Source organism: Lottia gigantea, assembly GCF_000327385.1.
Source record: "Lottia gigantea unplaced genomic scaffold LOTGIsca_23, whole genome shotgun sequence".
In the NCBI taxonomy this organism is placed as follows: Eukaryota; Metazoa; Mollusca; class Gastropoda; family Lottiidae; genus Lottia; species Lottia gigantea.
In genome coordinates this window covers 685,691-701,714 of record NW_008708645.1, presented here as the reverse complement: position 1 = coordinate 701,714, position 16,024 = coordinate 685,691, and the positions used below count along the sequence as shown (strand labels likewise).

At 36.6% G+C, this 16,024-nt stretch overlaps 2 protein-coding genes across 2 annotated transcripts; both read right to left on the bottom strand.

The window, feature by feature from the left end:
• Window positions 1-2,855: 2,855 nt before the first annotated feature.
• LOTGIDRAFT_116316 (hypothetical protein) lies at window positions 2,856-6,571 on the bottom strand (the record flags this gene model as incomplete). The annotated part of the gene is made up of 3 exons (XM_009054913.1): window positions 2,856-2,996; window positions 6,025-6,192; window positions 6,461-6,571. The coding sequence occupies 3 exons, from the start codon at window positions 6,569-6,571 to the stop codon at window positions 2,856-2,858; spliced, it is 420 nt and encodes a 139-aa protein (XP_009053161.1).
• A 7,016-nt stretch (window positions 6,572-13,587) lies between these two features.
• Window positions 13,588-15,673, bottom strand: LOTGIDRAFT_116244 (hypothetical protein; the record flags this gene model as incomplete). The annotated part of the gene is made up of 3 exons (XM_009054912.1): window positions 13,588-13,845; window positions 15,007-15,293; window positions 15,544-15,673. Coding segments are annotated over 3 exons (675 nt in total), but the record flags the coding sequence as incomplete, so codon positions are not given.
• Window positions 15,674-16,024: the final 351 nt, after the last annotated feature.

The following is a 16,024-nucleotide window of genomic DNA, read 5'->3' as shown; positions in this document are numbered from 1 at the left end:
AAAATTGTTTTTTCGATTTTCTTAATGAATCCCTCACCTTCACCCATATTTCATGAGTAACCGACTCGACAATGGCTGCTAAATGCGTCACCTATTTTCGTGTACAATGTTTGATCTATAAAATAGGTCGACAAAAACACGTTGTATTGATACCCAGTGGTATAATTAACTTCCTTTAGTATTTGTCTTTAATAATATTTCATTATAACTAGTGACAATTCCTTCAAAGAACCACGATTTTAAAAAAAAATGGTGACTGACAAAAAAAGAAATAAGCTTGACCATTTGTGGTTTTTTCGAAAAAAATATGTGCAGCGAAGATTTCGTTGAAATCGTTCAATGGATGGTCGGAGATAATTTCGGTTGGCTACCTCCGATGTCGGAATCAACTTAAGTCCAAGGTCTAAGATTGAATGCTGGAGGGGTGTGAGAATTTTGCGGCTCAAGTTATCTACAGTTTGGCCTAGCGGTGGCCTCTCAGTATTTTTATCCCCAGTAATTATTTTAAAGACTTACTCGATGCTTGAAGCTGGTGTATCCAAAACAAATAAATACTGTTTGCTGTTTCTGGAGACCAATGAAGATTATCAACTGGATCGAATTATTCTGAGGTGGTAAGATTGTTGCGCTGTTGGTATTGGACTCCATCATCATGTTGTTGAGGGTGCTGAGGTTCTGCTGTGCTTTCTTCGAGATTTTATTTGAAATGGGTCTACATGTGAAGATGATCTTGGAGTTTGAGAAGGTTTTGTTGGCTGTAGCGATTAATTTTTCGACGGGGTGATTGGTACTGGTTTGGTGGTTGTTAGAAATGTAGCATTGGGCACGGACTGGGATCTGGTTTGAGGAGGGGATGGTCTGGATAAACGTCTTGACTTGGATGGAGACTGAGGGGTGGTTTGCTGGTCCAAAAACGCATAGAAGGAAGAAAAGTTGGCGGATCCTGGATCACGCGGTGAAGATTCAGATGGCGTGGAAGGGGAAAACGAGTCTGAAAGTGAAAAGACAAGGGGAGAGACCTCTCTACGAGAGCGTTTACCTGTGTCTGCTGGACTAGGAGTAGGTGAACTTCGGGCTCGTTTAGGGGTTTGGATCGGTAGCGTGGTGACTCAAGATGGTGCAGGTGTAGTGTCCATTTCAGTTGGTAGAGATATGGTTACTATGGCATTGATTTCGTTGGTTGTCTGGTAAAATTTGGTATTACAGCTTGAGTGAGACGTTTCCCATAGGGTCGACGGCAGGTGATGATAAAGACTTGGTACGAATGGTGGTCAGCTTCTCTTGAAGTGTGGTTTGGTAATGGTCGATCAGGACCTGCGTAACCTTAGAGAGCCATGTCGGATTGAGGGATTTAATATTCGCGTCGACACCTGATATTTTCATTGCTGGACGGATAAAACTATCCAACTCGGAGACTTTGCGTTTGAAGAGTAAGGATTGCCAATGATGGAGACACTGCAAAACTTGGAAGAACACCTTTACAAAGGGTTCTTCCTCCTTATGAGTGGGGACCTTTTGGCGTCGGTGGGCTGGTAGTCGTTTCTGTTGTAGGTAGGTCGGTGATGGAGTGGGATATAACTGGATGGGTTGGTTGGTGGTCGGCGATTGGTGGGTGGTAGAGGGCGATGGAAGACAGGCCGATGTAGAGTACGTGGTGTTGGTTTGGTTGACGATTAGTGTTTCTATGTCTGGCTTCTTGCCAGTGGCTGTTGTAGTTGGGGAGCATAATGAAAATAACTTGAGGTTAGAAAGGGGATGTACAGCGAACGTAACAGGAGGAAACTGTATATAAATGTGCTTGCGTGAAAATGGGGGGATCAAATTATGCAAATAAGTCAAACTGGGTTTGGGGAAATTTCATATTGTTGTCAGAGTACCTAGCAAAAACTGTGATACTGTGAACATTTTTAAAATTGGCTCGGACATTCCAGACCTTTTAAATATGTTTCCAGACATCAGACTCCAACCAGAAATGGTGTAGCGAAAAACTCCCTATTTCTGAAATCCTGCATAAAATGCGTTGTTAGGATTGCTTCAAAATTTGTTCTTTTCTTAAATATAATCAACACTTCCTAAAACTTTCTAAAATAGCGCAATTTTAGCTAGAAATAGCTGAAAATAGAGCTGACAATAGCAGACTAGCCACTCAGAATAATTTCAATATTTTTCTAAAATAGAACTATTTTAGCTAAAAATGGCTGAAAACATACCCAAAAATAGAAAAAAGTATGAAAATCTACTATCCTTAAATTTAACAATGCTCATTTTAGAGCCTTTTTATCACTCCGGTATGCCGGTTGGCAGCGGTAGGCGGTTGGCTTTTAAAACCCATCCTTCTTATTACAACTGCTATACGATCACATTATATTAGATAAAATAAATATACCCTTAAGATTTAATAATAACTGTTTCCTCGTCTGTTTACTAAAAGCAACTGAGGGAACGCCGGGCTTTAGGAGGCCTTTAAAGTACACAAAGTCTTTAAACTATGGGGCAAGGTATTATATATTTGGTTTATTTACCAGATAAATTTGTTTGTATTCCTTGTTCACAAATTGTAGACTTAAAGGCACCGGAGTTGAAAGCAAGGGGGCTAAAAGTATCAAAAGGCTCAAAAGCCATGGTTTGAGGTCTTGTTGCCAAACTCGGAGCTGTTCATAGTTCTAGTTAATTACTCATCTTCACTCGTATCAAAATGGCATCATTTTCCGGACGGTCGACGCGATCCCCTAAACAAAATATTCTGGCTCTTAATCAACTATGACAGACCAATGAAAAACAAAAATATATTTAATATTTTATTACAGCGAAAAGGTAAAAACAAAGACTATTAGGCCTGCAAATAGTCACAGGTATTAAGCAAATGTTGCGTAGAGTTCAACACAGCCCACATGTTGTTTGTTACTGGTCATATTAGCTGAAGCGTAGTAATCACCACTCGGTAAGAATGGTACATCTACTGTAAAACTTATACCTGGCATTAAAGTATAATTACCCTGTAATTAGAATGAATATAGTTTTAATGGAACTGCTATAGTGCGTTCAGACGACAAAAGTTAATGCAGCTTAACTATCAATCGTTCTTTTTTGATCGTCTGAACGCGACCGGTCAAACTTAAGCTGCCTTAACTTGCACCTACTCCGGGTGTGACTTAAAATGTGGTTTGGAAAGTTAAGCCAGCTTAGTTTTTCCGCCTGAACGCTAGTGGCTAAGATTCAGTCGGATATGTCATGTCTGCGCGTGTGCATTCGTTTAATCAAATTCCCACAATTATTACCCTTGTCATAATGCGCATGCGTAATGGTATTATTACCTCAGTACTTCCGATGAAAATGGCGACGCTGTCTTAACTTTTGTCACCTGAACGCACTATTAGTGATTCGTGGATCAGAGGGGTTAAGTACGACCTGTGCAAAATAAAGCTTCAAAGATGTTTACTCATCCCCAGACATTAAAAGTTTTTGATTTATTAAGTTCAGGCCAAAAATAGAATTGCTAGTGAAACAATATGTAAAACAGTAGAACAAATTATTGAATTAGTATAAACAATCGAATCATCCAGAATATTGAATCATAACTGTTAAGAGTCAAGATAAATATTAGTAAACAGGCATATTATTGGTCCAATGGAAGGTTTTAAAGATACTTCTTACAGGCACAGTATCTAGAAACCCCACCACATGCTCTAACATGGGCATTCAAAGGCGCTTTACAAACACAAATATTTCTACATTATAGTCAATGTTTATACACACACCCTCACCCTCCCTCACACACAGTTGTTTAGGTAAAGGTTCTTCTAAAACGATGTGTTTATAACTTTCTCTTAAAAGAGTCAACAGATTGACAGATTTTGAACTGTTCGGGTAACTTGTTCCTTAATAGTGATAATATATTTATTTCGTACATTAAGTACACATTACAAAAGATAGCTTGCCAGGCAAGGTAACATACACCCCACTGGCAGCTTTGATTTTAAATAAAAATATTTAGCAGTACAGTAACAATCACCAGTATGAAATATTCAACCTTCAGTCATACACTTCTTTTGAAGTCTAAGGCGATACAGAATAATATTGAGTATGAGTTATTTCCCTTGTTCTTGAAAACTTGTTCAATTTTTAGCTTGTGAAAACTCTAGAACGCAAATATTCAATAATAAAACCAAGTTTTGTCAAAATCCGGCAAGAATCATGCCTTCTAGAGTTTTTACGATCAACAGATTGAACGAGTTTTCAAGAACAAGGGCAATAACTCATGCTAAATATTTTTCGATTTTCAATAGGCTTTATCCTTGGGTGATAATAAAAACTAAAGCCGAATTTCGTTAAAATCCGTCAAGAATGTGCCTTTTAGAGTGCTTACAATCTAAAAATTGAACGCGTCTTCAAGAACAAGGGCAATAACTCGTACTAAATATTTTTCAATTCTTCAGATTTTCAATAGGGTTCATCCCTGGGTGATTACGAACACTCACACCAAGTTTCGCCAAAATCTGTCAAGAAATGTCCCTTTTTGAGTGTTTACAAACTAAACTTTGAACGCGTGTTCAAGAACAAGGGCAATAACTCATACCAAATATTTTTCAATTTTTCTTATTTTCAATAGGGATTATCCATGGGTGATGACCAAGACTCATGCCAAGTTTCGTCAAAATCCTCAAGAATAGTGCCTTCTAGAGTGCTTACGAACTTAAAATTGAACGGGTTTTCAAGAACAAGGGCAATAACTAATACTAAATATTTTTCAATTTTTCTGATTTTCAATAGGGTTTTTCTTTCGGTGATTACAAATACTCACACCAAGTTTCGTCAAAGTCCATCAAAAATTGTGTCTTCAAGAGTGTTTACAAGCTAAAATTGAACGAGTTTTCAAGAACAAGGGCAATAACTCATACTAATTATTTTTTCGATCTTTCTTGGGTAATAACAAACACTCACACCAAGTTTCATCAAAATCCGTCATGAATTGAGTGTTTACGAGCGTTTCAAGAACAAAAGCAATAACCATACCAAGTTTCGTCGAAATCAGTCAAGAATTGTGCCTTGTAGGGTGTTTAAGAGCAATTGTGGACGGACGGACGGACCGACGGACATGGGTGACGGCAATATACGCTAAACATTTCATGTGGGCGTATAAAAAACTGTAGTCTCCTTGTGTTCACAAACAAATTTTGACGTGTTTTCCTAAGTCAAGGGCAATAACTCAAAAACTGTTCATCTAAAGATCGTCAAATTCGAATTTGACCAGGGTCTCATCAATATAAATGATCACACCAAATTTCATTAAAATCAGTTGAAAACTGTAGTCTCTATTGTGTTCACAAACAAATTTTGACGCGTTTTTACTTAGTCAAGGGCAATAACTGAAAAACCGTTCATCGAAAATCGTCAAATTCAAAGCTATTTTTTGTTGCGTAAGTAATAGGTCGGCCGATACAATGTCATTCGAATCCCAAATTGCAGAACAATAATCCAGATATGGTTGAGCAAATACTTTTACTTCTTTGAATTTATCAGGAAATGTATTCGCATCATCTGAATACGATTGACCTCCGTAGTTAAAATCGCCAATGCTCCCAGCAATAACTGCCTTTTATTGAACATGTTAAGCTGCAATAACAAAACTGTCTAACCAAGGATATATGACGATTGAAATTTGAGGTGTTACTTTCTATGACATACATAAAATGATATTTCAGTTAATATCCATTGTTAAAACTAGGGCATTTGGTATCTTCCTCTTCAAACAATTCAAGATGCCCCGTGGTGTTTTGGAATTTGGCATGTAGATCATTCATAGAACATAAATTTGATGATTACCTGGTCTTAGAAAACATATATTTAGACACTTCATTTCTAATTGTATCACATATCTTATCGAAAATATCACATTATTAGTGTTCGGTGGCCATTTTGAACGGATAGAAAAGTTGAAACCCTAATTTTTAAAAAGTTTATGACCCCTTTTCTCAAAATCAAGTGAGTTTTGTTTTTAAATATGCCTACACTATAACTTCTTACCGTGGTAAATGGACAGTTGCAAGGAATGCCGTGTTCCTGGAACTCTTCAGGACAAGTCACTCCTGAGAGAATGGTACAGAAATCATCATAATGACAGGAACCAAAGTTTTCGATGCAAGGAATAGTCACAAAAGTTCCAAACACGCTCTTCTTGATTTGTACATCAGTCTGACAAAAAGATAGAAAATTTCTTAAATATCAAGTTTCAATCTTAATAAAGTTTTTATAGAAATAAGAGAGTATTCCATACCCTCTCGTATTAATTGTGGTGTCTTTGGAGAAAGGCCATGCGGCACTCATCGGAGCATGAGAAAGAGATTTTGAAATCCAGTTCCAATGATAGTACTGTGATAATAATTATGATACTGCCGCTGCTGCTGATGATGAAAAGGTTGTGGATTACGAAAAAGATGTTGAATTGAGTCAGACCTCTTACCGATACAGGCGAGTTGACAGTATCTTTGAAGAGAACAGAAAAGCCTATTGTGACTGTTCCTGGTAAAGCAACAGGATCTGGTGATACAGTTAAACTATTTACTATTACCATGGATTCAGTGGTAGGACCACAGTTATCAAAATGGAAAGCTTTCAGTGGTTTGGGTACATTCAATCCCTAAAAAGTAAAAGTAAAGATCTGTATTGCATGGACTGCCTTGGCCTTACGGCATACCTTGTTTCGAATCAAAATCAGTATATGATTATATGCAGGGATGCCATAAAGTTATCCATTTCTGAGTATTAAGAGTGCAAGTTAATGATATCCATAAACATCCTTGTTCAATGAATCCCATCGCCGAATTGGATGTAGGTTTCAAAAAGGGTAACACACAGTTGGGATTAAGAATCGACAATTCTTGTGTTTAAGCCACCAACAACTGGACAAGAAGAGTACCTTATTTTGTTATAAACGTAACGTTCGCTTATTTGAGTTCATGGCGCCACAAAGGATTAGTGCGAATTATCCTTCCATACTTACATATTGTTGGTATTTCTTTACGTCCATATATCTTGACGGCCGGGAAGGTTTCATCAAGAAGTCGTAATAATTTAGTATGTCAACTGGTTGGAATTTCAAAACATTGCTCGTCACTACGCATATTAGACAAAAGCTTAGAAATTTTCTCAAAAACGCCATTATCCGTGCAAACGTCAAGAAAACCGATAGCCGAATGTCATATCTATCTTGTGATATATATACATGTAGTTGGATAAGATTGTTATCAAATGATAATGTTTGTTTAAGGGTCACTGTGGGTTAATTGGAGCACAAGAGTCAGTGCTACTATTTGGATGAAATGAATGAATGAAGTTTCTCTTCTGTGCCTAGGCACATGAAGAAGACCAACGTCATCCAGTGTGCCAGGACTGCCTGCTTCCCAACTGTCGAGGAACCTTTAATTTACGTGCACAGCTTGTAGCGCACGGTACCTCGGTTTATTGTCCCATCCGAAAGAGTAGACCTATCAACCAATGCCTATATTGAACTAAGGACCTATCCTTGACTCACTGCGCCATCCCGCGCATTACTATTGGGATGAATGAGAAGAGGAACACGGATGTAGTTTAATCCTTGAATTATTACTCCAAGTTCCCTTGAAGCTGACGAGCATCGCCTCTTTACTAAAATGGCTATTTGCTAACATCTTGATGCAGATGAAGTTGAAAGTATTGAAATCGATGAAGGCCCTGAACTAGTTACCATGAAGCTCTGAAGCTCTTCGACAGCTGAACGCATCTTTTCTGCCCTGAAACGAATCGAATCGAGGAATACTTCCCACGAAGCTATGACGGGTGTTGCGCCAAACAGGGTATTCTTACTCTTCTAGGCACTTGATATCATGATGTACTTCCTCTTGTGAAAAGTTCAATAGATGCTTCTAAGGTTCCGCCAATTTGTAGTTTGGATTTTGGGTTTCGTTTTGTGGTTGGATCATTAGAATTTTAGAAATTTATTTACCCTCCATTGTCCTAGACCCCCATTTGGGACTGCTGCTGATGACACATGAGCGGCAGATTTGCTGGTCACTGCGATAAAGTAACTGACGAATTCGCGCAAGGACCTCGAGAATAACCCCGTTTCCCGGGTTTGATCGTTGGCAAACGTGAAGAAAGAAAAAGTCCCGTAAACTTTAAAACCTTACATCAGTCGCTATCAACCTCATTTACCTGATCTTCGATCTGTATTAAGCTAAAAGCTTCTAGATCGCCTCGGAATTATAGTTTAGTGCGCATGACGTGGAAAATTTAGTAAAAGTAGGTTTAATAACAATTAATTTACAACATTGTAGAGGGATTGAATTTAATCGCGTCGTTCCTCCATGCTTTATTCAGGTTCGATTTGAATTGGTTTAAGGTATTGGATGAAACAACATTTTCAGGCATTGAATTCCAGATGTTCACAACCTGAACCATGGACCTATCACTGACTCAGGCTGAGTCACAGCGAGTTCATAAGAGAAGGAATAAGGATGTAGTTTAATCCTTGAATTATTAATCCAAGTTCTCTTGAAGCTGTAGAGCATGGCCTCTTTACTAACATTGATGCTTTTATTCGATTAATATTCCCTGTACAATTTATACTTATGAATAAAACGATGTACTATAATGATGCTGATAAAGAAATATTAATGACTGATAAACGTGAACTTTGATAAATAAATAATATAATCAAACTTCACACCACTTCTGATGCAGTCTGCTTTTAAAGGGACAGATGAGCCATTTTTGGGGGTTGATTTGAGTCTTCAATATATGTAAATAGTCTTCAGAAGTGCTAGAGTACGAAAATCAGACAATTCCTTAAATAATACTTCAAACTAGGAATTTTACTCACTATTTCTATAGCCTACATGTCATTTCTATATATCACACAGTATATTCAATTGACGAATCGTCATTATAATAATCAAACGCAGAAAATTCTGGACACACGTGGATTTGAAGACTCAAATTTCGACTGTGAGCTGTGAACATTGTAACTGATTAACTCAGACTATAGTAAGATTGGTCAAAAAAAAATGACCTACTTTTCCCTTTAAAGGGATACTACGTCTTAGGATGAACATAAAAATTTCAATTTTGCTCAAATTTAGCCAATAACAGTATACATGTATATCCATCAGTGGACTTACCTGGTGTCCTAACTATACATCAAAATCCCTCTATAATCCGATATACCCACAAAATCAAGTAATTAATTATAAAACGCTTAATACATCCATAAAGCGATTTTCAAATCGTGAGTCTAGAAAATCCGGTGTAATCACAAGGGGAGTTTCCTTGACCTCTACTCTTGAATAGACGTATTTTGAAGACGGAATAACAATGCCTCGTAGGAGATTAAGCGACTCCGCGAAAAAGCAATTCTCATAATTTAAAATGAATACTCCACCGCTGACACAATTTTCAACGAATATTAATCATTGGCAAAGTTTGTTTGTATACACCGGAAGATGATTGTTTCCTGTTTTAGCGTTGATTACCCAGACTGTTTTTTTCTCAAACTGTACGGATTCATCGCTTGCTCACTTTTTAAAAAAAATCCTGATTATAGTTTTATTGTCGCTTTTTCTTGATAAAGTGTGGGATGCATACTTATTTAACCAATGGTCACTATTAAACAGAAATATTAGCCACAGGACGAGTGTATTCTAAGACGCAGTGTCCCTTTAATATATATATCGTGTAAGTGTAAACCGAAACTTGCTGAGACTTTGTCTTCAAAACGTGAACATACGCAGTTTAAGTTGTGATAAGGTCTTGAAAATGTTAATGGCGGTCTGCGCGACTCGAGTAGCGTATTGGGGAAGCTAAAATCAATTTAAGGTACCAATTGCCATACATTCTATTATATGACTCGTGTCTGAACTACATTTGTATGTTAAGATTTTGCTTTTGTCGTATTGTATCCAAGAGAATTAATTGTCTTATTACCATTATGAATGTCATTGTAAACTTGCAGAGTCAAATTTAGTTTCTTGAAGCAGTTTTGCAGGGGCGTTTCCAAAAAAAGCATAAGTTTGTCAATTGGCTTACATCTTGATGCAGATGAAGTTGAAAGTATTCCTCACTTATGATTGATGTACTTCCTTATGTGAAAAGTTAAATAGCTGCTTCTAATGTTTCGCCAATTTGTTGTTTGGATTTTGAGATTCGTTTTGCAGTTGGATCGTTAGAATTTTAGAAGTTTATTTACCCTCCATTGTCCTAGACCCCCATTTGGGACTGCTGCTTCTATTTATCGGAAGGCGTTAACGTGGCGGTATCCCTTCAAGTTTCATATGCATGGCGCCCATCTGGTCCGTTCCTTCTCCAACACGATGCAACCGAATCCAGCGGGATGTAATCATCGCCGTTGGGGCCAATGTGATAGCAAGGAAGAGACGTTCTAGACGAAGGCGAAGATGGGCAGTTCATCTTATTTTCAAGAGACGGAGGGAACAAGGAGCATATTACAACCTGGTACAAGAGCTGGGATTAGACGAAGATATGTTTCAACGCTATTTTCGATTCAGACGTGAGGAATTTGCTCAGCTCTTGTTTGTGCTGCGTGAGGATCTTGTCAAGTACCATCGATCGACAGAAGTCCTTTGTCCAAGACAACGTTTGGCAATTTGCATAAGGTAATAAATAAACACAAATAGGAATTTTTTAACAACTTGTTATTAATTAACTAGAATGCTAGAAAACAAATATTTACTACTATTGAAAAGACATGTGCATAGCCGCAGTAAGCAGGTCGGACGTTGCTCCCGAACACTCGTTTTGGCTCCGTAGCCCTGTGTCTTCGTAATGGGTAGATATCGTTGAAAGGTGTTTGTTAGCATATTGAACATTTGATTGGAAAGGAGTAGGTTCATTTCGTGGTGGTAGAGGCTTAAAATGAAGCTCACCATCTAGTCCTTCCACTTTCAACGTTTTTGCTATGCTCTCCCAGGCATTACTCATCTTCTGTGCATCCATAGATCGTAGATGAAAGGACGTTCCCTGATGAAAATGGCCTGGAGCGAAAAAATCTCATACCGCATTCCGTTGCCGCGTCCCGCGATACGCATACCGCGTGTTCGGTAAACTCACCTTTACACCGGATTGGTCGCCGGCAAACGTGAAGAAAAAGTCCCGTAAACTTTAAAACCTTACATCAGTCGCTATCAACCTGCAACATATTGCGTTTCCTAGGCGCGTTTTTAATACAATGTAGTGGCTTGGTGTACATTATTATTGCGTTTATGGAGATGTTATACCACGCTCTGGGGCATGGCTACGAAGATAATTTTTCGTCGCCGTATCAACTCAGTAAGGACGCCTTTCCGGTGTGACGGAGCTAGAAATCTCAAGCACTTATTTCAACACTGAACTGGGCGATATTCTGATAAAATGCTCTTATTAATAATTAATTAAAAACATAGATCTCTTCCGATCCAAATCGATGCATAGATTTTACTAAAAAAAATTGTCACCGAAATGATATGCAGCCTTAAGAAATTATTAAATATTTTAATGATTATCTTAGCTACCTAGGCCCGTAAAAAAACCCTTCGACCCATTACTCATATCATCACTGTACACTATAACTAAACATCTCGCGGCGAAATCATCCAGCGCACTACTGTGAGTGTAGAGTAGGGTTCTAACCTGAGGTTGGTATCCACCTTTATTGAGTAGCAAAAAAAAAGCAGAAAAGAGAAAGACCTAGAACGTATTATAAATTCGTCGGTATTAAAACAATAGCAATAGTTTGGTATTTAGGGGTAATAAAGCCAATACGAAGTAATAAGGAAACTTAAAGTTAATAAAAATAAAATAGAAGTAAGACCAAACCAAAACAATTTTGGAGCCTATATTGTAGACCCAAAAAACATATGTTTCCGAAGCAATCAAAGCAATTGCGGTATGAATATTCAAGTATTTCCCCTACTTGATTGTCTAGATTGTTCAAAAACCAAAACGAACCCACCGCTTTCAAATGGATTTTGACTTGTCAAGTCAAGTAACTTATTAACAATATTGGTATTAAAAGTGATAGTAACAGTTCGATGCTCAAGAACATCTTAGTTGAATATTTCACCCCTTCCTGCAATCGAACACCGCCACTGCCCCTCTTGTTATATTAATTATCAATAAAAACTGTCTTGTAAAAACCTTTTATTTCTTCAAGTAGGTACCCAAATGAATTCCAAGATTTAATCATTTTATAAAAGAAGATTGCACAATTTTATAAAGAGTTCTTAAATTTTTTACAAGTATAAATTTGGCAGTTAAGAATGGACTAGACAATTTGCTTTGGCCGGATTACCTTCTATTAATACTATACACTATAATAAAACAGGCTTAGCTCCATAATATTTATATACACTATAAAAAATGAAAAGATTTATGAAACAGGTTATGTATGTGCCCTCGAGATCTTAAAAAATTTTTTTTTTTCATTTTTCGTTTTATTAATATCAAGTTTTGATTGACAAGCTAGATCCAAAATTTGTTTTGATGTTTAAAAACAATTTGTTTTGAATTTGATAAAAGTAATGAAATCTAATAAAATAATGTGCTTTTAAGATATTGATAACAACTACAAACTTAGTAATTGGATAAAAACTAGATACTTCATTTTCATATTTAAAATATCAAACATTAAAAATGAAATCTGAATAGATATTAATATACATTTAGCACCTACTTACATATAAAATGTTAAAAACATGCACAAATAAGGTTCCCTTATGTAAGGTTAACTTACAGTTTAAAATACAAATACAATTTCTTAAAAGATATTTCCACAAATATGCTTAAGTTTTTGACGCAGCAAATTTGTTCTCTAGACATATAGATGTCTGGTAACTTTACAACAGAATTTAAAATATGTCTACAAATTCAACTTAGAATGCCCCCAAAATCACAAATAATAACATTTTGTTTTCGTGGCAAAATTGCACCAAATATATGAATTTGTTGGAAAAAAATGTCTAAATTCCTTCCAAAAGAAATATTCATGATAATTTGTGGGCAACAGAATTCAAGATAAAAAAATGGCAGTGAAAAATTAATCACAGTGAACCAATCCTTTCACATGGCCATTTTGATTCAAATACAGAGAATTTCTTAGTAATTTTTGATAAATAGTAATTTTTGATAAATAGAAAGATGTAACTTCCATATCCTGTTCAATACTAATCCATGTTTCATAATCATACTAAAATATGTCTACATCCTTAACAATAATATTTCTTTTCTCAAAATGCTTTAAGATCTCTGTTTTTCAATCAAAATGGCGCTTGTGGTAACTTTTTGAAGTAAGAACCATACTATAATATAATCCTTTTTGAGCATTGTAATGCACTCGTGCACATTGCGAAAACAGCACCATAGAACAAAATGAATCCCAGGTCATAGGTCAAAGTTTATGACCTTTTCATCAAATTATATAGACATTGATACAGAATCCAAAATAATATAAAAAAAAAAACATCACATAATATTGCTTCTATACAAAAAAAAAAGTGGCTTTTTTCCGGAAATTTTTTTTTACTACAAAATTTAAAAAAACTACAGAGAGACCATAGAATTTCACACATTTTTCATACAGACTTGACAACGACTAACTCGAGTTCTCAAATTACCAGCCTTTAATGTTTGTGACTGGGGTGTACTAAATTGTTGATCTTGTTCTATAGTTGTGAGCCAGAAACTGTATTTGTTTGCGAAGAAATGACAGGTTCCACGAGCACCATTACATTCTATAAATGGTGTGGCTCGGAAATCTTCCAGACAACTACCAGGACTAGAGAGAGATTGTCCTCCACCTCCAGGTCCAGCTGCAGTATGCTGAAATATAAAAACAAACAAGATTAACTTCACTGGAAATAGCCAAATGAGTGTGTGAATACTTTTTTAATTATGTTAGTTTTGACTCCTTGAGGAAGGCACATGAAATTGGGAGGCGTATATTGTTGTCACCCATTGGTCTGTCTGTCCATCCACAATTGCTCGTAAACACTCTAGACGGCACAATTCTTGACTGATTTTGATGAAACTTGGTATGAGTGTTTGTAATCACCCAACGATGAACTCTATTGAAAGTCAATTATTGCCCTTGTTCTTTAAATGCTCAGAAAAACTATAGAAGGTTCAATTCTTGACAGATTTTGACGAAACTTGGTGTGAATGTTTGTTATCACCCAAGGATAAACCCTATTGAAAATCAAGAAAAATATTTAGTATGAGTTATTGCCCTTGTTCTTGAAAACCTGTTCAATTTTTAGATCATAAACACTCTAAGAAACCCAAATCATAACAGATTATGACGAAACTTGGTGTGAGTGTAATCACCCAACGATGAACCCTATTGAAAATCAAAAAAATCAAAAAATATTTAGTATGGGTTATTGCCCTTGTTCTTGGAAACGCTTTTAATTTTTAGCTTGTATACTCTAAAAGGCACGATTCTTGCCAGGCTAACCGCTATAATATTTCAACTAAGCCTTCAAATCACATTTTAAGTTATTATAGCCTTTTTCAAAATATTATCAAGTTGAGGTGGAGACTCAAACTGGCTTTGAACGACGTTTGTGTGTGTTATTACTGTGTACAAACCAAACTTAGGTTCGTATGGCATGAAACTGCTTTTCAAAGAATTAGTCTACTGATTACTTTTAATATAGGATTTAAGGTTTCTCCTAAACTAGATATACCACAGTTCGTGTCATTGGAACTTGTTTCTGAGTATCTGAATGTTGATGTCTGTAGCAGGACTTGAGTACACTGTTTACATTTTATCTATCATGTGGTTTACATTAACATCTGGGTTAACCTACAAACCATTCCCTTCAAATTCTATGTTTAATCCTCTACCGATCACATGCTCACAATTTACAAGTTCATATTTTCTGCAATTTTGACAATAATTGCTCTCATCTTTTGCAGAAAATTATTTTTCGCTTCCTTTCCTAAATGTCACCACATCTTATGACAAAACAAACATCTTACCATAGCAAAACTGTAACCAATCCACATTGATCTCCAGTTTTGTGGACACTCTGGTATTTGCAATGTTTGACTGTGTACTGCGATGATATTGGTTGGAGCGTCACAGACTACACATCTACTGATATAAGGCTGGATTTCTCGTTCTACTAAAGGCATCATGGGTATGGGGGCATTGGTAGATAACCAATAGGAACGATCATTTCTGCTGGCATAATTACAGACTTCATTGGTATTACAGAAAAGGAATGGCATTGTACTGAATCTCTGCATACAGGAACCAGCCCAACCTAAACAGAATATATCAATGGTCATTCAAAGCAGACACTTAGGTGAGTAAAAGGTACATGACTAGATTATTTCAGAAGGAATTTATTCAACATTATCAAAATCCAGGCAGTTGTGAGGCACATTGTGCCGTAACTAGGGCCTTTCTTTCGATGTGGTAAAGGAATGTCTTTCTTTGCAATGCTTTTGGTAGACTTCAAACAGTACTGTAAGCATCAAATAAATAATACAGAATCATCTGGAAAAGCCTACCTAAATCTTGATGGTGTGATTTTTCATTTCCTTCAATATAAAGTAAACTGTAACCAGTCCACAATTGATTTTGATTGTTGGGACATCGTGGTACATCTGTAGATTGACTGTGACGTACATAGAGGTAACCAGTAGGTGGAGTAACTCCAGGTAGACCAGGTTCTCCAGACAAACCATCATTACCACGTCGACCTATCACAAAGAAACATTAATCTCATTATAAATTTTAACGAAATAATCAACAATCAGTCGTAAACAACTTCATTCTTTTCTAACAATAAAATTCTCAATATCATGACTGGTTGAAACTGAATAATATATTGTACTATATATTTATAGTATCCACAAATATCTTACCTGGTGCACCATCCAAACCTGGTAAACCATCAACACCACGATCACCACCATCACCTTTCTCTCCAGGGAAACCGGGTAAACCGGGTTCACCAGTTGGACCATCTAAACCAGGTAAACCTTCAAA